General features: G+C 36.3%; 1 protein-coding gene across 1 annotated transcript; it reads right to left on the reverse strand.

Moving 5' to 3' along the window:
- Positions 1 to 571: 571 nt before the first annotated feature.
- Positions 572 to 25447, reverse strand: EPYC (epiphycan). The gene is made up of 7 exons (XM_005446300.3): positions 25324 to 25447; positions 23323 to 23503; positions 8722 to 8875; positions 5853 to 6011; positions 4291 to 4493; positions 2631 to 2726; positions 572 to 1071 (listed from the first exon to the last, which is right to left on the reverse strand). The coding sequence occupies exons 2-7, from the start codon at positions 23488 to 23490 to the stop codon at positions 901 to 903; spliced, it is 951 nt and encodes a 316-aa protein (XP_005446357.1). The 5' UTR covers positions 23491 to 23503; positions 25324 to 25447; the 3' UTR covers positions 572 to 900.
- Between the last annotated feature and the right edge of the window lie 385 nt (positions 25448 to 25832).

A 25832-nucleotide genomic window follows, 5' to 3' on the forward strand; every position in this document is an offset into this window, starting at 1 on the left:
TAATTGGAAACTGAGCCATGGCTCCACAACATATGTGAGTTGGGTATCTGGATTCTGGTCCTCAGTATATTGAACTATAATATTTTGTATGACTGTAAATATGTCAAGGGGAGTTTTTTTCCACTTCCTGTGCAGAATAAGGTTCAATATTTTTAAAATAGGGTATTTTAGATGGGATTTTTATTAGCTAGATAATCTAGCAGGCAAGGTTCTCAAAGATACAGAAAACAGATTTGGGTCTCATCAGCATTAGAAAGACCAATTATTACTGCAAAGATATAAACAAATAGTTTATGTACTTTTAGGGGGTAATCTGATACAAGTTTAAGCTCTATATTTCATTATTAATTCAAGGAAATATTCTGTTTTCTAAAAAAACCCATGTGTTTGGAACATTGCTTTAGAACATTTCGCCAGATGAAGAGACCTTTAAGGAAAGAATTAGAAAAATGGATGTGTCTCTAAGAGAAAAATATATTAATTAAATGAAAAGGGGATAAATACTAAATTTGACACACATTTTATTTTTATTTCTTTATTTATTATACTATAGTTAGATTTTAACATATAAAATCATTGAACTTTAGAATTCATACTTTTGATCTGAATAATTTCGTAGAAAATTTTGCATTTACATTGAACTTATGGCTTTCAATACAGTGTTTATAGTAAAATATTTTTCTTGATATTGCTATACATCTTACAGTTGGGTAGATAATGGAGCTGTCTTTTAGCATTTCATATTATTCTTTATATCTCAATAATTGATTTCATTATAATAGAAATATTTCCAAAATTAATGAGATTTGAAAAAATGCATCTTGCTTAGTGTAGCAGCAAGTTAATATTTTGTCTTTCAGGATTCTCACAGCGTAGGACAGTATTGGCTTCTGTCAAAGCTTAGATGAGGTTACCAACTGGCAAACGGGGTAGACACATGTATGCATAAGGTGTTTTGCTCAGGTTGATGGGATTACCATCCAGTCTGATGTCTTCAAGAGCCCTACGTACGTAAGTAAAATCTTTCATTTTGCAGAATGTGTCTTCATGCATCTCTCGAATGTTATTATTCTAAGAAAGAAAGGGGGGGAAAAAAAGTACTATCAAAATAGTTGCCTGAAAGTAATTTTTTACCCTTTAAAGAACAATTTATGGATGTATTTTCAGTGCCTAGAGAGATACTTGCTTGAACCCAAGGGACCAGATTGTTGCTGCATGTCATCAACAAAGAAATCTTCCAAGCAGGGAAAACATTTCTTGACCAGTGCAGAGCTGCAAAACTAAGTAGCTCAAACCATGTAGCACAGACAGGCTTTGCAAGAGGGGCCTAGCAGAAGTATAGAGCATTTTCATTTCTGGGATCATAATGAAAAGCCTTATTAACGCAAATTGGAACCAGTATAGGCCAGTCCAAAAATCATAGAACCATAATTATCATCCTGACAGCTTGATATGCCTCAACCTACAAAGGAACAAATCTACAGCTTGATCTGTGATAAATTTCTTTCCCCCAGGCCCTCTCACATTAGTTTAACCCACATCTGTACATATACAGGGAAAATCAAATGCTTTAGGTTTTATTTCTTTGATTTAAATTCCTCTTATATACCTTATCTTCACTGAGCTTATCTTCTTGAAGTGAAGCATTTTCAACAATGAGTTGCTAGAATACAATATTGTCTGGAAATTGAGACTAAAAAGGTCATCTCCTGAAATGAGAGCTAGCTGTCTGAAAGTTTTTCCCTTCTCCATTCCTTTGCTAGTCAGAAATTGATGTGGAAAAAAGCCCAGCTTGCTAGCTTTGGTCTGTAGCACATAGCACTGCATATTTAATTTAAAGGCATGGTCAGGTAAAAAAATAGTCTGCTAGCAGGCAGAACATTTCTATAGATTTATTTATGGAAAGATAGACGTCAAAATATATATGGTACATCAGGTTATTTATTCAAAGGCTTTTTGCTGTATTGTATAATAAATAACATCTTCTGATAATCAAAACTGGGCATTGGTACTAGAGGAGATAAAGGGAAAGAAGCAGAGTCGGAAAAGGTTAAAAGGAAGAATTCAGAAACAAAGGTTTAGGTAAAAGCAAACAAAAACAAAAAGAAAGGATTACAGAAAGATGATGGATGGGATGTTCCAATGTAGTCAAATGGAAAAGTCTGGCTGAAAAAATACTAGCAACTGGGAATAACCTTTATTGAGAGAACGAAGTGCACTGGGTATAAATGCAACCAATATGTAAAGCAACTCTCTTTGTGTATCTAAAATTATTCCTTTTAGAAGATTTGTATGAGCAATGTGAGGGATTTCTGCCTCTGAAGTCTCTAAGACTAATTTTGTTCTTGACAGCTGTGAACATAGCTTTAATCTGTACTAACATTAAATCTAGGGTTTTATGTTTGAAAAATATTGTACTACAAATTCTAATAACTAATGTTTAGCTGAGCTAGATTTTACTTTGCTCAAATACTGCATTCACTAGTTAATTGTGTGTTTACAATAGTCTGTTTAGTCAAGTAAGTACACTTTTGGATAAGCAGAAGAAACAAAACAAGACAATAGTTACCCTGTCCAGTTTTACTTACTATGTGAACATGACACATAAAACCATTACTTTTGTAGCCTACCTGAAGATGAAGAGCTTGCAGACTTTCAGGGAGTGGCAATGGAATGTGATCCAAGTTATTGTCAGTGATGTAAAGATGCTGCAGTTCATGCAGATCCTAAAGGATGAATGGGAAAGGCAGGGAAAATGATAGACATTTCTGAAATTCTCTAGCAAGTAAGTCTGTAATCTATCACTGCAATAAGCACTGATGAATACTAGCACATTTTATTTCAGCATGATATGGTTGAAAAGGCAGAAATTCAAAGACACTCATGAACTTTTATTTGCATAGGCTGAGAACAGTTGCTGTTAAAAATTAGGTGTTTACTTTAAAAAGAAAGGAAAGAAAATGCCAAGTCTAGAGACTTAATAATTTATATAATTTGTTCTGTGAAATTACATCTTTTACAAAAATGGAAAATACTGCCTTTCCCAGTCATTATGCACAAAGGCTTCCTATTCTGTCTGTTTCTTTGCTTTTTTGACAGACTTACTCAATTTTGCAGAATTGTCTTGGTACTGAAGCAAATTATAAATGCATAAGAAAAGCCTGAGCTAAAAATAAATTCAGCATTTCATTTGAAAAGGTAAATGTTTTTTTTTTCCTTGACTCAGTGGAAGAAGGAGCTTCATCTGATCATTATAACAATAGCAGGATATACACTTGACTAGGTCAATAAGGCTCAGCAGAATACTTTAAATTTTGTCCCCTTTTCACACACACAAGTTATCATAGAATCTAAATACTTTGCATTCAGTGTTCTAGTTTAATTCCCACTGACAGAACTCTGAGATATCAGAGTGAAGGTTCTTGGCAAATATGGAAAATAAAGGCTGAGAGTCCTTCATGGCTAAAATCAGAAGAGTGCTGAAGAAAAGAGTGCTAGGTCAGAGTCTCAATCTGGGGGACTGAGTTTTGCTTATCATTCCCATTCCCAACACCTGCCTTAGGTTGAAAGGTGAAAGAATGGGAAAAAATATCTGATTCAGTTACTGCTGTTGCTTGCTTCCTTAAGAACCTGTCTTCCTAAGGGGGAATTTGGAGATGGCTGGTTACAACTATCTTCTTAGATGCAATTTAAAAGTCAATCTGAGCCAGGTCTAACATATGAAGCTAGCTGTATCCTATATCCCATAATGACTTCAAATTTCACATGCAGTTAGGAGGAGTACATGGCTACCTCTCTCCACCAAAATTCTCACGGGAGGACTTTTGGAAACTCAGAGGTTCCAATTTTCCTGCTTTTCAAGGTGGAAAGGAAGTGTATACATTTAGTGAATACTCTAGCAAATTCCCATGTAGATATATGGTAGAGTAAGTCTGAAGCAGCATCATCCATAGCTTTGGCCTTCCCTCTTCCCTTCTTGTTTTAAGGGAACATCAAGCTGCTTTCTGGAGCCCTGCTAGGCACGTGGATGGTTGGATCATAGATACAAACATAGTGTGCCATCGCATCTTTTGTGTGGATCTTTGTCAAGAAGAATAAAAAGGGTTCTCAAATCCAGTAGGTAGGACTCATACGTCTTGCTCCATCTTTACATATTACCAAGTAGCCAGCACAGTCATGGTGCCTATAGTCTTAAAAGTTTTACTACTGTAGAGGGACACTAAGGCTGCTCTTCTGAGTGCATCCTTTGGAGACAGGAAGAAAAGATTTTCCCATCACGCCCAGACTTACTTTAAATGCCTCATTACGTATTCCTTTACGACCAAGCCTGTTCTTACTGACATCGATGAATGTTAAGGTAGATGGTAACTCAGGGAGTTTCCTTATCCTATTGTCACGGAGGACCAGCTCCTTAAGTTGAGGCAATCTCTGGAAGGCATCATCATGGATCTCTGATATAAAGTTTGCAGTCAAATCAATCCTCCTTAAATCGTCTGGCAGAGAAATAAGAACAAGCATGTAAGAATGCATTTCCTGAAAGTTTTGAAAAAGAAAAAGGTAAATGGGTTATCTACATTACAAGTGAACTTTTTTTGAAGTTAATAGTTTTTAAATGTCTGTGTGTTCTGGGAATCCTTTAAATGGTTTATCTTTTGGAAACATAACATTCAAAGGGAAATAAACATATTCTCTACCACCTTGTTCCACATATCTATTTTCAACTTTTTCTTAATGAATGAAGTTTGATATTTTTTTTTTTCTAAAATACACTGAAACACTTTTTCCAATTAAAAAAAGAAAGAAAATGAAATTTGCTTTTGTCAAAAGAGAATGATGTCTAAATATCAGTGCATTAACGTGCATTAATTTTAAATGTATTATTCTGCAGCCAACTTCTATTTTCCACCCAGAATGTTGTTAATGATTATTTTCTTTTATGATTATTTTATTTTTATTCTAACAGTATATTTTGGCCTAATACATTTTCTCTGTTCTTATTGTTTATTCCCCCTTTTTATATATACCAATTGTGTTCCTTCCAAACCTTCATGTTGGTTTGGGCAAGCCAAACCCTTATAGTTTTCTTTCATGAAACGATCTTTGCATTCCCCTGAATTACTGTAGTAGCCTTTTTTGGCACTGATTTCACACATCTCATAATGAAATCAGCAAACATTAGTTACGCAAAGTTAGGTCTAAAAAAAACAAAAAAAAATTTGGCTTGATATTCCAAGTGGTAAGTGTATAACAAACCCTATCCCTAAACAGGGTAGGCTTAGTACTTCCTGAAAAATCACATATCTTTAAGACTTTTAAGTAGGAAATGTGAAAATATAAATTCCCCAGGTCACCAATTTTGGCCAGCTTTAGGCCACAAATGGTTTTGGAGTAGCAGTTTTCATTTACTGAAGTTTTCCTAGGTAATTCTGGAGTAAACCAATGAACATATACTTTAAAGGTAAAGTTTACAGGTAAAATTTAAAGGTAAAATTATTTTCACATAGATACTTTGCAAATATTTGAAAGCATGTGTACCTTTGAAACGGTCTTGTTTAGGAAAACAGTACTTTCTAATACACTACAAATGTTCTATGAGGTTTCGGGTTTTTCTACCTTTCTAAAACTGATTATAAGTAACAGCAGAAAGACAGATGAACTTTGTAATAGAGAATATGCATTTGAAGTACTGACCTTTATGTTCAAAAGCAGCAAACCACTTTTCCATATGTGCATTTATGTGTATAACCCTACCATCATCAAGCATTATATAAAAAGAATCAATATGTCTTAGATTACTGTGAGCCAGAAATAATAGAAATTAAAGCTAATTGTAACAACACTGCTTTCCATACTTAAGTTAGCAAAGTCATTTCTCTTGATCTTCCTGATTCTGTTGTAGCGTGAGTAGAAATACGTTGTTCTTTTAGGCAATGGTGGAACAGCATCAAGCTCGTGGTCATCACAGTAGACTGTGGTCCCTAGGCATGTACACAAAAGGCAAGTGGGAAGACCTATCAAAGAATTTAAAAGAAAATAGTTTGTTCTAAAAAAAAAGTCAATTACTACAATGAAATGCTCACCTAAGCACATAATTATAAGATTTTATCGATGATAAAGTTCACCCCCATTCTTTTTTGATCAACACATCGTATAATTGCAGCAAGTGATTAAATTCTGCTTAAAAGTAGTTTTTTTTTTTTCCTGCCTGTGCCAGATAAAAGGCCATTTAAGTTGTTCTAATACAGTGTTTCTCGGTCTATAACAATAGAATATTAGGTGACAGCAGCCAACAAAAGATCAATTTCCCCTAAGCTGTCAAGTGTGCACTTTCATCTCGATGGAGAAATAACAGCTGATGACTGAAACTTGTATTAGTTCCCAAGTTCAGTTTTGTAGATAGTACTTCTGAATAATTTAAAAGGAAATTGATATTTTCCCACAGAGCTATGGCAAAGAACCCCAATTTCTTTTGCACGTTGTTTAATTATGTTTTCTGATTCAGAAATTCAGCATCCTGAAAAATTTCTCTATCAGTCTGAGTTAAGGTAACTTGGAGACCATGTTAACAAAACATTTGGTTACCACCAGAAGTTCATTAAAATGAAAAATCAGGCCATTTCATCTCAGCCATAGAACAGCATGAATACCATGCATGCAAAAGTTTATTTTGATGGTACTGTTCAAATTTGGTGAGAATTGTGACACTGACTGTTTTTTCTGAATGTAATTTTCAGTACGAAAAGTTGTTAGTTGCTATGTGTATTGAATTTTTGATACAACTTTTCTTTGATTAGGGATATAAATCAGCATATCTGTTTCTCAGTTTTTAATCTTATAGAAATACTTTTCTGTTTCATGTTTTCCTCCTCATTGTAACAGATGTCTGGTCATTTGTTCTGGTTACTTTATAGAATAGTAGCATAAATAATGATATGAAAATGTTTTTCTTGCAGATTAATTTTTTCTACAGTTAAGTTATGGCTACATGGAAGATTTGCCTTCTCAGTCTTGTGTCAAATACCAACAGGCAGCATTATCTAACTGAAGGGCAGGCTATACAGGTCGTGTATTCTGAGGCAAGATTAAAGAATCAGTGACTAGACTACTCTATTTGAGAATCTCTACTTAGACATCCAGGAAAAACACTTCTGGAGAGGTAAGACTCTTTTAATACTTTCCCTAAGTTCCTTCACAGAACAGTTTAAATTAGCTACAGGGAGCAAGCCTGAGACAGGGAAAAAATAAATTGTCACATCTTGTACCATTCCAGGAAACCTAGACCTAAAGGAACGTAGAGGTTAGGGTGGCTGACGTTTTTTTGAACTATTACAACATAGTACAGGAAGAGAGTTTCCCCTTCTGTCTTATTTTTTGACCTTGGAGGAGTGGTATTTGTCACCTATGGCTGGTGTAGACTGAAAAAGGAAAGATGTATGGGGAAGGATTCAAAAGATATCAACAAGAAAAATGAACTTGGCTTGATGTTCCTGAGCCTTGTAGTCTTCTATCCAGTACCAAGCCAAGAACAGCAGCAACATCTGGCAGGAAAATATGTTGCTAAAAAGAAATAAAGACACAAAAAAGATCTGGCTTGATATGTTACCACCTTGACCCTCCCATGCATTCTTTAGTTGATGCACAAGTTGATTTGCATTCAGTGCTCAAAAATGTTGACAGATACAGGATTCATGATATGTAATATTTATGTGAAATGTTTTGTAATATCCTGCAGCTTTCAAAAATGAAGAAAATTGTATTTTTTTTTCATAATGCTCCTGGGAAATTCTAATTTCCATTTTACTTTTTTTGTCTTGACGGGTGTATATTTTTTTGCTTGGTCAAGGCTGACTAGTAATATGTATAAAAACAAGACTAGGAATGATTAACTTCACTAAACACACAATTTTGGAAGCATGAACTCTTCCCCCCTCTCCCCGCTCATTTCATTTGTCTTCTGTGACACTCATTATAGTGTTAGGCATAGTAAAGAGTAGGATTTTCCTGTTGTTGTACGTTGTTCACCATAAAACACTAAGGCCCATCACAGCAGTGGATAACTCTAACGAACTTCAATTGCAAGTTTAGAGTAGCTACTGACAAATGCCAGTTATTAGCATCACAATGTTTGTATGGGAGAGGGACAGATTGTGTTTTACAATCTTAAATCCCTTGTGAGATGCAGAAAGCTCTTATTTCACTATAGCTAGTCAGAAGGATAGAAAATCAGCTTTGCCTAAAATTTCTAAATAGCCCATTTCCTAAGTTTCACAGTTTCTAATTTTCACGGTCAAAAATTCTTCAACAATTAAATTATATTTTGTATGAACACATTTATAAAAACCATGTAACAAATCATTATAATATAAAGTTATTTGGTGATGATATTGAAATTGAAGTTAATAAAAAAGTACTGGTGGCATTTGCCAACCATTAGCAAATTTTTAAGTTGTAAGTGTCTTAAGTGTTAAATAAAATTTTATTTCAAAAAAAATCTTCATTGGCACAGTTATTTTCATAGTGAAATAGTGTGGAAATGTTTTAACTAGGTACCTATCTGACTTCAGAGCTTTCAAGATAGGTATACTACACCTCTTTTCAGTAAGAGAGGTACAGAAATACACCTCCTCTTCAGTAATAGAGGTAGACATTCATAAGCAAATAAAGTGGGTTCACTCAAAAGCAAAGCTACACATGCAAAACTCATTTCTCTTTCCTACTAACCGTCTTGAGTTTGGGGCCCAAGAACCCCAGACCCCTGTGCTGAAAACCCATCAATTAATTTTGGCGTTGATGCTTCCTCCTCAAGTTCTTCTGTCAATGGTGCAGAAGAATAACTCTCTTGAATTATAGAAGGTAGTGCTGTCCAAATCTCTGTCTAGGGAAAATTAAGATGGAACAGGAAATGTTACTGTTTACTTCCACTGGCAGCTGTTCATCTTCCAGTTACTCATATTCTCCCACTAGAGGTCACGTATGTTCTAAGGTTTATTGCTTGAGCTGCATTTTATCCGGCAGCTATAATGAATTCTGATGATGTGTCAACAATTCATAGAACTCCAACATACTTACTCATTTTTTGTCTCCATGTTTTAAATGTATGCACTTATGCATATACTTCATTAGCAAGAACATGTACTAACAAAATGAGTTTTCCACATTTATTTAAAGCTAAATTAGTTTTGTAATAAAAAATGATATATTTGGTGTTACTTATCTAAAGCTAAATTAGTTTTGAGATAAAAAATTTATATATTTGGTGTTACAAAGGAAAATTTGCTGTGAAGCATCAGAAAGGTATAAGTCATATTACCATAAAATTGTAAATTGTGCCAGTATAAATCCAAATCAAATATAGCTATGCAGGCTTTATTTTGAGAACAGTAACATGCCTTAAAAATCTTATTACCTAAGAATTCTGAACTCTAAGTTCATATACTACTTGCTAATATATAGACAGTGTTTTTGTCATTTTTTTTTTTCTGAATCTGAATATCAGAAGCCTCTGGTTAGCTTCAGTCATCAGCAGCTGCATTATGTAGTAAGAAAATTAAGAATATAAATAAAACATTTTAGATTAAATCTTTATATACAAAAATCATATAAAATTTGGCAGACCTTTTCATGGAAATAGAAACCTCATTTTTTTTTCTCCACTCAACATAATTAGTCAAACCCGTAAATTTCATTGTGTTAACTTTAATTCTAAAGATGCATTCTGTTGATTTTACTGTATAAGAACTTCAGGATAAAAATGAAGATGTAGCAATTTTCTTGCATTATATCACCCCTCCTAGAAAGAGTATTGCAGATTTGTGAGGCTTGTTGCAGAGGAGCCTATGTTTGCAAAGAGGCAGAGTGGTTTACTGTTATCACCCAGATACTGAGAATCCATTCTTGTGTGACCTTTGCAAGTTACTTTACCACTGTATCTTGATTTCCCCATGTGTAATAATATTGTTTGACCACACCAAGGCTTCCTTTGAAAATGCACTTTTTGTTTTTTAAGTCACAGACAATGAATTAGTGTCCTTATAGGACTTTGCACATCTGAGGTACTGTTTAAAAATTAGGTAATACACCCACCCCATGGGTGCTGCACCCCTGTGCTGCAGTTAACACTCCTTAGCCTGTATCTAAGGCATGAACAAAAATAGGAACTTTGGCACTTTATCCCAAGTGCAAAGGTACTGAAGCTTAAAGTTATGCTTTAATAAAGATTTGCCTCCACTGCAGCCTCCTAGCACATCACCACCATAAAACTATGAAATCCTGAGTTTTGTACTTGACCAGTTAAGTCTCTTATTTGAGATCATCCCCCAGCTACTGCTGGTTTTGCTGTCTCCATGGAGAACTTGTTGTCAAAATCACTCACACTCGTGCTCATAATTTCTAGTTGTAAAAGATTGGTAAAAGTAGACGGAGTTCAGACCAAACAGGTGGTTAGGATTTTTTGAATTAGGTTTTCTATGTCGACTATACAAGTTAAAGGAACTAACACACCTGAGGTAAGCATGCCAAGCACGAGCAAAATTTTTGCTATATTCTGATCCCTGTTTGAATCTCTTAGCTTAACTGTATAATATTCAGCAAGTAGAGTTATTTTTGTCTTTTTATTCCCAGATAGAATAGATTTTAAATATTTTTGTGTGAAATACCTATATAATTTCATATGTGTCTATATATTTACCACAATTGTGGAAGAAAACACTTTACATTTCATAGTAGACTCACTGGATCTTTCAGTGTAACTATATAACATTACTAGGAGTATTAAATGTTATGATCCTGGGTTGCCTAAGAACATCTAAATAACCGTCTAAAATCTACTTTTTGCAGAGAAAAAGTTTGGTTTAAGATATATAAAGGCCATAGATTCAAACATTTTGTGTCAATTAGTTTTACTAAAGACAGAGAATATGGAAACAATGAGAAACCAGGAAACACTCTGAATCTCACAGACTCAGATTTTGACTGAGCACACTTCAGGTTCTTTGTATATTCTTTAGTTGTAAGTCATAGATAGTATTGCTAAGTAGGGTTTATGGATAAAAATTCCCTGATACAGTTGCTAAGATCATAACTTTGTAAAATGCAGGGTGATCAGATGAGCAAAATGAACTTCAGCTGAACTGTGACTGAGTAACCTGTTGGTGTAAGGAAGGGTAAGGATGTACCTTGTTGCTTTGTGCAAATACACAATGTTCCCATCTGCAGCACTGACAGTAAGACAGCTTAACCAGGAATGGACTTGGGGACAAATCAAAAGAAGACTTTGGGAACAAAGGAAATGGGACAGATGTTCTCCGAATGGAGGAAGCCTAGAGGGAGAGATGCATTCCAGGCTTTTATTGACCCAGGGTAGTCCTGCACTAAAGTGCTTGCACATGCTCTCTACTTCTTCACCACTTTTGTGGAAATCAGATAAGAGTCCCTGTCCTGAAGTTTGGAACAAAATCTAGAGGTTCTGAGACCTATTAACAGCTTTATATGCATATTTTCTGGCAGTTCTACTGAAAATAATGTTCTGGAGAAAGGCATTTTCAAGGTACAGTTTGTAAACAGGCTTCAGACCTAAGATAATGTTCTTTTCACTTCCCATGGGATTTGGGTCATCTACCCTGACTGCCACTTCTCTGAATATTTGAAGGCATACTTTATGGAACTTGTTAGCTTGGAATTTCTGATTTCCTTTATGCTTTCTCAGTTCTTAACTGATGAATCACTGTAGATGTTTGGTATCAAAGCAGAGGTATTAACTTATGATAATTCTGTTTCTAGACTGTTATCTCTCTCTTTTTATAGGAGGTTATCTACTTTTGGAGGTGCACAATTGAAAGCCTCCCCATAATTTCCTTGCCAATGTGCTAAATCTGGGTTCTAGAGTAACAGGTCCAAGGAGTTAGCATTGTCTCCTTGGATTCAGTCTCCTGCATATGACTATCATAAAAAATATGGATTATTACACTGAATTTAATGATGTTGCCATTTTTACACTGGTACAGGAGTAGGAGTTCACTGATATATGTGTATTACATACCAGACCCAGAGCATGAGCAATATTTGCTTGCTGTATGTAGGTTGGACTGGAACCAGTAACCTAAAGGTAAAAGTCTGTTTCTCATTATTGGTCATCCGATCCATGCAGCTTTCTGTCAATCTGATAAATCATGCAAGATTGTAACAAGACAAAGATGTTTCTTGGACTATGTACTGTACAGAATGATCCTTCATCTTCCAGAGGTTTGTTTATTTTTGGCAACATGTACTTTACTAAAAAAATTGAAACATAAATGATTCTATATCACTTCATGGTATTATTTTCCATAGTTTTTTAGGGGGGCTGGGGGTGGGATTGTATTTCCTTTGCTGCTCTAAGTAATATTCTTTATGAAAAATCTTAAAGCAGGAAGAATATTGTAGAGAAATATAATAAAGCATGTTTATTTTTGCCAATAGTTGCAAATCTTCAAATCATAATCAGCCTTGCAAGACAGATTTAATACATGGCATAAGAAAACACTGAAAGGGAATCGCATCACCTACCTCTAGCCATCTAACTGTGTGGATAATAGTTACCCTATTCTGTCTTTGGAAATAATCAAGAAATTTGGAGAATACCAGTGCAGAATATTAGCCACAGAACATGCCAAAGGAGAGCAGTATCTTTCCTAAGATTGCAGAGCATCTATTTTTTCCCCATCCTATATTTATTCAATGTGACTACATTTACAAATGAAAATGCTTAATGTAGATAGCCAATTATGGGCACTTTCAGACCAGGGAGCACAGGAATCTGAACGTATCAATAAGCAATAAAATGCAGTTGGTAAAAGTTAACTCATAACTTCTGTCATTCATAGGCTAGACATTTAGTCTATGCTAGCATCCTTTCACAGTCAGCAGGTGGAAGTTCGGAAAAGCAGTTCCAGCTACTGACCACAGAGGCTTCTTTTAGGATGGGATCTTTAGGTATCTATCTCTCATCATTGGCTGAAAAGGAGGTGAAGCAATTAAAAAGTTTTTAAGGTTAGAAACAGCTCAGGAGCCCAAGCTGTGAAAAGAAAAAGAAAGGTGAAAGAGTATCTGTGGGTAGGAGTCAGTAGGGATGGAACAGAATAGAAATGTACGAGTAACCTATATGAGAATTATGGACCCACATAATTTGTGCAAAGTAATAAAATACAGAAAATAAATAGATTTAAAGAGGTGAACGGCAAGGCTGGAAACCATTAGTTGCCACATTGATTTTCTGAGGTGGTGTAATTCCATTGGCAGATGTTTTGTCTATTGTTTTACATCTACATCGTTTAGGATAAAAGTTGATATATTACATGTAATAAGTTTAAATGCACAAGATAATAAGAAGTGTGTCCTGTTTCAGTGTTTCTTTTACTGCAAAAAATATACTTAACAACACAATCAAATTTCAGAACTTAAAAGGAGATATTTTAAACTTGAAGGGACAGTTGTACCGCACACTGACCCATCAAAAGGAACTACTTTCCCCCACAGCTGTTCTGAAACTACAAAAGACTTACAAGAAAATGTCTAATTATGGTAGAGGTTTTTGGTTTGTTTTCCTTTCCAAAAGTGGCTCATGCTTGTTTCTTCTTGAATTTTGAATTTAAGGTCTTCTTTCCTCCTATTGTTTTATCTTGAAGATAAATAGATCTGTGAGCCATTGCATGTTAATGCAATAACTACTTAGATTGCCAATTATGCACCTCAGATAAGTTGTCATATGCTACATACATAAGTTCTGTGGAGAAAATAGTATAATAAAACTCAGTGACATCTTGGGGAAGGAGAAGGTGATACTTGTTTACAACATTTCTAAGTAAACTGATTTTACCTACTCACATTCATTCTCTCGGATTTTAATAATTTGCACATGTCTACCCACATACTTCAACATACCTAAAAGTGTATGTGCAAGTGGTCTGGCCAGGATCACCTGTGTCCAACACAGAACACAAGGGACAGAAGCTACTGAGTCATTTTAGTGACTCGGGTTCTTCTTGACAAGCATTGAAAACTAAGCTTTGGACAGGTTTTTATCTCCTTTAAGATTCACCGGCTCTTATGGGGCAGTCTTTTTTGCAGTCTTGGATACTACAATATCCGTTAGTCATACACCAGGTTGCTGCCCATTGCCTCTTTTTCCTCATTGAGAATGTGATTTAATGATGACTAACATGGAAATGAATGGTATATATTGTATTCCACAACGGTGTTTGCTGTCTGCTGGTGGTAGGGTGAAGAGTCTTCACTGAGAAGTCATCTGTGCTGTGATATTACCGGGGTGCAGGACCTTTGATTTTGGCATAAAGAACACATTCCTCAGTTTTGCTGCTGGGAACAGTGTTCTGGAAGTGATGCAGTTGGGTGCAGTGTCCTTCATTATCAATGCAGGCCATTCTTTTAATCCTTTAAGCCTTCTAAAATTTTTAAGTTATTTTGTTGTTTCTGCCAGGTCTTACACACACATACACGCATAACTTTCCATTCATACTTCAGTCAGACCAACCTTAACATTAAGTTAGAGAGCTCTAGAGTTCTAACCCAGTTTTCTAGAAATTGTGGCTTCTGCCTTGGAAAATACGGGTAGGCCCTGAGGTTCTTTTAATAAGTCTTAGAAAAAGGAGTAGTCTTTTTACCACCTTGACCACAGAATATCCTAAATCTTCTTGTCCAAAAGCAGATCTATCTATGTCGCATCTGATTTTAACTGAGTAAAAACATTTATGCTGCACAGCATAGCTGCAGAGATTTTACTTACTAATGTTGTCTGAGAATGAAGAAATTCAATGTAAATGGAGCTAATCTGGATTTGCATGAGTACAAATGAAGTCAAAGTCTCATTCCAGTGCTGTATCTGAAATTACAGATTTTATTTCTAACACTCTGCTTTGAGGGCTATGTGATATCTAACTTAGCCTACAGCAGATGCTTTTCTTTGAAACAGTGCTGAAGTTTTGCAGGACATAAGATTTCAAAGAGAAATACGCCAGTTTTAGAAACCAGAATAGGGCTTTTTGCACTGTTATAAAGCACAGAAGGACTGAAAACTTGTCCCAGCTGTTTAATGGAGATTTCCACAGGAGCTGCTGCTGATCCAAGCCACAAAGTAGACATACACAGCCAGGCAAAGCTGGAGATCACCCAGCTGACCAGAGTGTCTACGAAACATTGCCAACCCTCAGACCTGTACTGAGGAGCTGCCTCAGCTGCAATTCCAGTGCTCACTGTAAAGGGAGGGTTCAGGGTTCCAACCGTATTTCCTCATGCAGTCCAGGCAGACCAGGCACCCCTGGAGCTGAACATGATTTTGCCCAGTTCACCAGCCTGGCTTTTCCTAAATACACTGCGATTGCTTTGAATCTGAAGTACAACCAAACAGTGTTAGAAACATGAACAAAAAGGACAGGATTCACTATGTCATTGAATTTGAGGTCCTGTTTAGTCATTTAGTCTCCTTACACTCCTTGTGCAGACAGTGGAGAAAGAATCACCTCCTGAGGGAAGTTCAGCACACATACGTTGAGATTCAGCTCACTGAGGTGCCTGTCCATCTTCCTTTGGCTGTAAAGGAGGCAATATAGACCAAAAAAACCATATTTTTTACCAGACATCAGGGCCAAATCCTGGTGTCAGATCTGCTCTTCCTCTCATTTCTACAGCTTGCAATGGAAAGACATGTCATCTGATTTGATCCAATCCAGAACAAGTTTATTGTCTGCAGTGATACTGATGTAGTGCTTGCAAGCTGCTGTATCTCACAACTAGAGAAATTTCTGATAGTTTAAGTTTTTCTTCATAGTGCAGACTGTTATGCTATATAGAAATGTCCTGTCAGTGTAAGATCGATTAGCAATCATTTAGTGAGAGGTCCAGGACATGAATCTGGTGCAAAGAAGAAAGTGCTGAGGACAGGGGCACAGGTAGTCCTGCCACCAGGAGTGACATTCTGCATCATAACAAGAAGCATTGCTACACAGCTCTAAAAATAAGGAACACCAATATCATAAAAGGAACAATTACAATAATGGAAGGGGTTTTTTTGCACATTATTTTTTTTGTCCTTCCTACTTCTTCTTGAATTTGTGGTCTGAATTTTATGTCCAGGATCAATAGCTGCAGCTATTTTATCCATGCTACTATTTACCTTTATATTAAGAAAGAGCTAAGTTGGGCGTGGAAGTTAAAAAAGTAGAAATTGAAAGTTGGTTCAAGCTTAGGCCTCCTGTAAAGAAAGCCAGAGCCAAAACCACTTGAGAAATAACATTCAAAGTAAATTTTCAATCCCCAGATGTCTCTGATATCACAATAGGGATTATGCTGCTATGAAATAGATACAATTACTGCAGTACCATTTCTTATACTATTTTTTTCTTTAAAAAAACACACCAAAAAGTGTTACAAATCATTAAAAACAATATCTATGTTGATACTGGTTGACAGTCCATCAAGTCTTTAAACATTTAACAAGATATTAGGTTGCACTGAGGAATCCAGGGAAAGAAGCTTAGTGACAGTTTACTTAGCAAATTCAGGTGTCTGATACATATTGTATGGCTAAGGATTCAGGCAGGAATTTCATACGGGCTTTACAGGTGTGCATGTTCTGAAGAATTTATTGAACTATCTGTCTCACACTGAAGGTTATTTGTGTAGGGAATGAGGCATTCCTGCACCTAAGTAATTCAAAGAACCAATCTGCTAAATTTGCACCACTGTTTTACTCCATTTCAGTACACATTAACACAAAGTTGCTGGTTCTCCACTCATCCAAGCAAGACAGATGAGGCATAAGTTGCTAGTCTGAGGAGGCTGGTACCCCCCAAATTTCTGTTCCAGAAGAGATGTTAATCATCAAATGGGTGCCGAAGGAGAGTTTGGATGAGATGCTGAAACAAAGCCAGAATACATCCAAAGAAGCAAAACTCATGGCAGGAGGAGAACAAGCCAAAGTAAACATGATTATGTAGCCTAATATGAAAGTAACTGAGACCTAGGATCTTTTTCAAAGGTTTATTAATGTCCCATGCATTAGATAATCACTAAACATGAGCAAAGATAGAAATGACTCAGAGCAGAGCCACAACACTCCCCCATCTGAGCTGTGTACCAAACCATGCTCTGGATTCTGCTTTGATTGGCTCTGAAATTATTCTTATCTTAAAAGATTTTTCAATGCATGTGTTATTTAACTTGACAGTTTTCAGAGAAAAAAAAATATAGCCATGGGTACAATTTAGCAATTTGGGGTAATTTTCTAAAAAAATCTGTATCAGTGTTTCATACCCCATGTCAATAGGGATGATGTGTATTTCCAAAAGAAGCCACAAAACTGGAAGTCTGAGGGGAAAAAAAAAAAAAAAAAGTTTAAGTGACCAGGGAAATTGAGATAGCAAGCATCTACTGTAAAAGGTCTATGTAATCTCACTGTGGCATCAGGTGTCACCTATCACAGGAATTTTGAACATTGTGATAGTTACTCTTAAGCAATGAGCCCTAGATGGACCAATTTAGGTGTTTTCAGACCAGAACAACTACTTAAAGAATCTAACAGTCTGAGGCAAGAGGAAGGATGTAGCCACTCTGTTCAGCTAAGGTAGTGGTAACTAATGGCATGTCTGGTATCAGAGTTTTAGGTGCTTAAGATTGCCTTAGCCAGTATAGTCTTTATAACATTTCAGATAGCTAACTGGGTGAGACAAGCTCTTCTTGGCCTGTTGTACAAGAACTTGGGGTTTTCAAATCCTTCCTTTTCATTGCCTGGTATTTGCTGCTGCTATATGGCAGACAGTTGAAACATCACTCAGGCATTTCATGACTACTTTTTAATTTGCAGAAATGTTCACCTTCTGTGAAGATGTCTGTGCAGAAGCATATGAAATCAGTTATGGACAGCCAAGTGAATGAAAGAACTGTAATGAAAGCCTTTCTGAAAATGTAGAAAATTGCCTATTTGGGGATAAAGCTTTAAATGGTAAATTTAGTTCTCTTATCAACTATGTAGTTATCTGACTTCTACATTACTTGTACCAATTTATAAGTTTGTTAAACATGTATATTACATGTCCTGAAAAGTCATTATGTATCCATTTTGAAAGGTTTTATTTAATCAGATACCTGCCAGAGAGAAACAGCAGTGTAAGCCTCTCTCAAGTCTGCAGAATGGCAAGAGGGAGTTCTTGCACAAGACCCATCTTCATATCTTCATGTGTGTTATGGCAACAGCAGAGATGCTTTGTGTGGATGCACACATACATATATGTGAATGTGCGTGTATGACTCAGGTTCTGAACTTTGTGAAGTCACCTGAATATCCTGTTATCAGTATGATTCAAATTCAACAAGCTAATGCAGAATCAAATATTAGGCTTTCACAGTGCTTGTTTCTGATTATTTTGTGGACTGTAATTTCCAGCTTACCTCTTCTGTCTAGACAGACTCAGAACAATCTGTATTCAACTCCCTTGTTTTGCTGCTTATTCAGTGCTAGGACAGCTCCTGTGCTTCTCAGCCTAACTGATAGACTATCTTATTGATGAAAATGGTTTTTTGGTGCCCCTATATTTTCACTTCTTATTTTCCTAAATTAGTTTTTCCTACCTGGAAATGCTTTTTCCTACAAGGAAAATAGACTGGTTATGTTTATTAGACACTGTGATCAAAAGTTTGCACTACAGTTTTATTACACATTAGTAGCTGATGAAAGCAGGAATCTCTCTCCACAACTTGTTTTTCTTACACACCATCCAACCAAAGTTTTAGTTTCAAAAAGAGAAAAACTCTGAGCCTTTTGTTTTAACAGCGAGAAGCTTACACAAGAATGCTTTTGACAGTTTGGCTTGATTGGATTGATTTTGAAGAAGGAAATTTGTCTTTGTATATGTTTGCAGAATACATGGGACAATGAAGACCTAGAGCTTCACTGGGGCATCTGGACCCCCATGATATAAAAATTCATTTAAAATAGTAATGAAACTTACTGTGAAGAAAAGGGGCAATACAGCAGCCCATGTTCACACTATTTTAACTATCAGTTTCAAAAGAGAAATCCAACACAGAACTTGTACACTACCCTACACTGACATTCCTTTGCAGTCTCTTTCTCCTTTAGGACCTTGAAATTTCTTCCTCAGTAATAGGTTTTTCTTTTACATTGCCTTTTTTTTTGCCATTATCTGTGAAAGACTTTATATTGTTCTCTCTAAAGACTCTATAAACATTGCATTTTTGAGTGATATATTACTTAACGTCTTTTTTCCGTAAGAATTTCCTTTTGGATGCAAAGCTTTAGCTTGGTCTTCTATGTCTCAATAACCTGGGAACTTGGAAACCACAGATTTTATAGCCCAGATTTGACCCACTAATACATGACAATGCATAGCTTTGACTGAGGATTCAGTACGATTCTCCCAAGTAATTCACAGCTAAAAGTATTTTCCCCATGCAAAATTTTTGCCTTAAAAAATATGTTCCATGTACACATATTGAATACAATGAAAAGAATGCAAGAAATGAAACAGATCTGCTCATATTAGCAGGCAATGCTAGATAACATTTGATTTCCATTGTTAAGTAACTTTTCCAGACCTTAAAGTTATTCTAAAATCTACAACAAAAATAGACAGATTTCAAGTGGAAAAATATGAACAGCTGTTATCAAGATAAAATATTCTCAGAAAAATGTTTGCAAGCCAATTAAGTGTGGGTGTATATGCATGCATACACTTTATTTTTGGCATAGACACTTCACGAGGAAAAATATTTCCAAAGTATAAGAAACTGAAAAGAAATCATGAACTGGGACTCAGTCACTCTTGATTAACTTTATTAAGCTAAAATGTTGGTACTAAGCCTGAGATAGGTGCCTAAGGTCCATCTAAGGTTATTTGAGGAAGACAGGTGTATTGGGTCTGGCTGAAGTGTAGTTAATTTTCCTCATAGCAGCCCCTGTAGTGCTGTACTTTGTGTTTGTAGCTAGAATGATGTTTATAACACACCAGTGTTTTGGCTGCTGCTGAGCAGTGCTTGCACAGCATCAGGGCTGTCTCTCTAACACCCCCTTCCCACCCCAAGGCTGGTGGGCTGGGGTGGGCAAGAGTTTGGGAGGGCATATAGCTATGATAACTGACCAAACTGATGAAAGGGATATTCCATACCATATGACATCATGCTTAGCAACAAAAGCTAAGAGAAATGAGACTGGGGGTAGGGGAGTGGGGGGTGGGCTTTGTTAGGCATTTGTCATCCAAAACAACCACTACGTGTACTAGGGCCCTACTTCCCGGGATAGTGTTTTTCACATTGCCTGCTGATGGGAAGTAGAGATTAAAACTTTTTGGTTTGCTTTGCTTGTGTGCACAACCTTTGCTTCTCTTCATTAAATCATCTTTATGTCGACTCATGAGATTTTAAACTTGATTTCTCCCCCTGTCTCTCTGATGAGGGGACAAGGCAGCTTGATGGGCACCTGGCAGCCAGCCAAGGTCAGCCCACCACAATAAGTATCCCAAGAGAATGACTCATATTTATCTGGGGGAATGGTCTTGGGTTGCATTGCCTAATTTTGGCCAGATAGAATGAGTGGGAAGACTCCCTAATTACCTCTAGGTCTTTCCTCATTTTGGTGGTTACACATTGAGTGAGTGATTACAGTACCCAAGGGGTAACATTCTGGAAAGGACATACTAACATAGGTGCTTTAGTTTAGTTCCTTAAGTTACGCAGGTGCCCAATTGTCATTGAGATCCACAGGAGTAACACACTGGACACATCTGAAGCCCTACAACCAGCCAGTCTCCTGGATCTGCTGAAAATCAGTTGGGGACACAGCCCTGGAAAAATTCATTTCTCCAATTGAGTCTAAAAACATGTTAAAAAGAACGATTTCTATTTGCACATAACTGAATACTAAAATCTTAAAATGAAGACAGCAACAACAGAATATACTATTTTGTTTTTTCTCCACTATTTCAGAAAGGATAAAGACAGGATTCAGAGTTCTCTAAAAGGAAATGCAGGCCTTAAATCAGGCCCTAAAGAGTTACTGTACACAGGCTAGAACTAATGAAGGCCTGCTGTTTGTCTGGGTCTCTGTGGTATTGCTCATCATTTAAGCTATGCATAATAAAAACTAACCAGTGACCTTGCATACTTTTACACATAGAGCCGCTTGTGTAGTTTACATCTTTATGATAACAGGAATGTAGGGAGGAAAGTCATAGCCATGAGCCAGAAACCAAATGTATTCTGTTTAAAACTCGAGTGACATCAATAATATTCAGTGTCTAAAGGATAACTTGCAAGTCTGACATGCATGTCTACAAAAGCTGCTTGGTTTCTACAGCCCTGACCACTCTGAGCTCTCCTGGGTTTAGGGGAATTGTGAATGCTTAGGTTTCTTTGGGGTGGCACATGGTAAGAGGAGTGCAAGCAAAAAAAAAGATTTTGGCTAAACATCTAGGAAAAAAGGGTCTCACAGGGAGGTCCATGCATATGCAAAGTAACATTCCTTCCAACTGCTATGATGGACTACCTTCACCAGATGAATTTTAAGGCTGCCTGAAGAGCTCAGTAGTGGTAGACAATCCTGCTGTCAAAAAGAAGTTTGGAAGACATAATGAAAAGACTTTTTGGACTCTGTCTATTCTGTGCTTCCCTAAGGAAAGCAACCTGTTACAGGACCTCTTTTATCTTTTCTTGTTGGGTGCAGTATTGATCATCCTGAATCTCCTTTCAGCTGGAAAACAGCCACAGGATCCTTGCCTTACCTCTATCCTTCACTCAGAAACTTGGAAAGGGGCCACCCCATGCTTCAGTGTCATAGGACCACACAGAGAGAGCACAGCAAAGGAGACCCCTACCTACCATTCAATGTATTACTAAAACATCTATTGTTTGAATGAGGAAATCTCTGTGGTGAGGCACATACAAAATAGCCACTCCCATTTCTGGGAAACCATTTCTATAGGACTGATAAAAGCTTCATTTTTAAGAGCAAAGACAAGAGCTGTGACTTCTTAGTCAATGTGAAATAGAGAGGGCATAAAGTATTCAGTGGCTAAAAGTGGGGGTGACATCAGGGAAGAAAGCTCAAGCGATGGGTCTGTAAAGAGCTTTGATTCTGCACGGCACAGGGAAGCAGACCAAAGGCAAAGTGATTTCTTTAGAGCAAAGCTCTTCTCAGTCCTCCTTAGATGAGAAAAATTATTTCTTCAAAACTGTAAGGTTCTGATCTTAGTGCAAACTTTGTGATTATTTTTATCTTTTCAGTTCTGTAGTTTTGGGATATATTTGTTCTTAAATTGTCTCTGTCTTTTGTTTTCAAGGCTGCTATCCTACTCTGATCTCACCTTGATGAAAGACTAATTCCTGTCCCTCCTGCTGCAATCATGAATCACTCAAAGGAACATGTTTTCATGAATTATTTACTGTTATGTAAAAAAAGTACTAAAATATTATGAGCAACAGCAAAACCCCCATATTATTATTTAAATGTTTTATTTTTCACTCAAATTCTATTGCACTCAGTCCTGAATCATACAGTGCATATATCACCTTCAGGAAAGTTGTGCCCATGTCTAAGCAGCAGAGTGAGATAAGAATTAATGTAGCCTTTTAGTAATGTAGAGAAATACAGTAATGTAGGAGATGAAGGAGACATTTAAGTCAGCAAATGAGTCCCTTGCTCATACCAGCAATACATCTTACTATCTCATACTGTAACAGAATTACAACAGTTTTTCTTCAGTAATCTTTCTTACTTTCCTGTTTTTCAGTTCAAGTGTTTTCCCTTTCTTTTATACTTCCTTCTGCCTGCTTTCCTAACAGAAATAGAAAACACTAGCACATATAGCCTGAAAAGCTTGTATTGATCATATCTATGACTATAAGAAATAACCCCAGGAAACAGCATTTGATAACCTTATTGAATGGGGAATGCTGGATGTCCTATCTCAGCTGACTCCGTGCATCATCCAGACAGGTGGATGAATCACAAGGAGTATCTCCACCAGAATTTGTGGCAATACAAGGACATCTGAAAGGAGCACAGTACCTTTCACCTGCTCTCAAAGATTACCCCCAGAAAAGGAACAATCAGGAAATATTTCGGACACATTTGATAGATCAGGGAAAATCTGAATGAACTGCAGTGTGTCATTAGCACAGAAAACTGTTGCTAAACCAAAGGCAATAGCAACCACGTGAGTAGATTTGTCTGATAAATGTTTTCATGGCCAACAAACACATCAGTAGCCACTGCATTTGCGCACTTTGCAAAGATAAAATACATGAAGTTCTGATTACCTCTAATTGGTCAGACTGCTCATTTTCATCATAGACAAATGGGCGAGGCAGCTCTCCAAGCGATATATCATAGAACTCAGAATCATAAATTACAGTATCAGTGATAGATGCAGCTCCAACAGGCTCAAAGATAAAAAATCCCAGAAAAATATTTACAAAGGTCTGCATTTTGCTTCCTTTTCTGAAAGAGAAGAAAATGGATAAATTGTGGGTAATCTGCTGTTTGCAAGAAATCTATGAAAATTTAATATCAAGTACAGTACATATTGTATGCAACAATATTTCTGATGGATAACTCATATTTTTTAGTGATGATTCAATAGTTTATTCTGTTTTTCTTCATGAAAGTTGCCTGGATCTGAGAGATTCTGTAGACTGCTTTGGCCATGCTAACCTTTAGACAATTTGGGAAAGACCTACTGAGTTTTGCTTTGCCAGAATATAATTTTAAATGATTTAATGCTGTGGCGTATTCCTACCATCACTTCCACAAATATCTGGGGGACAAAATAAAAAGTAGTACGTATCCTCCGTAGCCCTGTAAGTGACAGTACTCTCTCTGCATGCCTTCATTATTCAATCAACACCATTTTTAAAGTAGTGAGAAATAGTAGCCTTGTACAGTAACCTGTTCTCCTTGGAGAATGGAATTGTAAAATAGAATTATCACCCATCTAAAAGTTCCATATTTCAGTAAAATAGTAGAAAATTCATACTAGGCTTGAATATTAGTGTGTATGCATTCTCTGTTCCTTGTAAGTGATATATTCACTATTATCATATAGGATGCCTGACACAAGGCTCTATTCAGCATTCCTTACTTACACCTTGATTTAACTACAACTCCCACTAGTTTCACCAAAAGTTTATACAGTGATAATAAGCAGTGCATAAGTCTAATAAATTGTACTCCTGATGTGATGCCATAATACACACACTTAAATGTTTTATTTTTAAACTATAGCTACATAAAATAGATGAAGTATAAGAAATGCATGAGACTTTTTTTTTTTTGAATGTGAATGCTGAGCAGCAAGCTGAATTTTAGCTTCATGAAAAGAGGTCTTTATGAAGCTGATTTAGGTATGAGGATATGAAATTCCTCTGGGGATGGTCAGCAAAACAAGGCAGTCATTTTTCACTTGTTTGCTTTATTCAATAGGACTTCAGCTGCTGCTAGGAGAAGCTAGAGTCACTTGGGCTTGTGTTTGAGAAGACTTAGTTGAATTGCACCTTTCAGTATTAGCTTCCGATATTACTAAAGGTATTCTGCTTCATTACAAAAAACTGAACTGAAATGAAATAAAATAAGTTAAAAATGCAACAAATTTCTGAAATAAACAACTACCCTGGAGCTTATTTTTCTCTGGTTTTATATTTTCTGCTGCCTATTTTTGACAATATTGGTTTTGGTCTTACTTTTCTTTTGCATGTAATTTACCCCAAATGACTGCTATAAAGGATGTTATCTATTAACCCAAAAATGTAATATTATCATATCTGGTGTAATATCTACTTTGAATGAACAATGCCTAAGCAAAAGATTACTCATTATTCAAAATCATTTTTGTTTCACATTGCCTAGAAATAAAAGGTTTTTAAAGGATATAGGGCTTGATAAGTATTTAATTTTGTACATATATAGACAAACCCAGCAAATATAATGGTAATCTCTGAAAAAAAAACCCACCCTCCTATGACTATAGTATCTGCATGAGCTTGCAGAATTTGCATGTCTCTGTACCTCCCTTATTTGCAATATATTGGAACACACTGTAATGATATTGGCATCTGCAGTAGCTGTAAGATCAAATATTTTGATGAAGATTATGTACTCTTACAGGAAGGAATTAAGACATATCCAGGGAAAAATAAATAGTTTCCTCAATCTGCAGCCTTTGAATCAGTATTATGCACAATAAAATAAAATAAATACTTTAAAAATACTTCCAGCATTAAAAATCCTATTAACTGTTCTAAGAGAGAAGTACCAAAACTTACCTTTTAGCTTCCAGTCTTTCAAATGGGATAGAGTTACTTAGAATGCAGAGCCAGTGGTGTTAGACCCCGACCAATGGCAGTGGCATTCTGGGGCTGTGGGAGGTAGTACAGCTTCTACCCTCAACTGGAGACCTCAGCGTGGGGAGTTTCTCAGACTTCAAACACCTTTATATTTGATTTTGCTGAATCAAATTTTAGCAAGGTCAGACAAAGGTTTGTTGTACATCACAGCTCCCCTTCCCCCAGATTTCTTATTGCTGCTACCAATATACAATATACCGATATAAACATTTTCAGTTGCATTCTGGAAAAAAACCTTTTGAGTCTCCTGATAATCAAGAAATGCGTATTTTCCAATGTCCAAAATCAAGGCTTAAGCAAATTGGATTGCATATGAATATTATTTTTTTATGTGTGACATTTCTATTTGGGGGTTCATTATATATGATAATGTTTATTGAATTTCCATCTGCTGTGGAAATTTTCTGGTATGTGTTTAGAAGTACTTT

Source organism: Falco cherrug, chromosome 5, assembly GCF_023634085.1.
Source record: "Falco cherrug isolate bFalChe1 chromosome 5, bFalChe1.pri, whole genome shotgun sequence".
Classification (NCBI taxonomy): Eukaryota; Metazoa; Chordata; class Aves; order Falconiformes; family Falconidae; genus Falco; species Falco cherrug.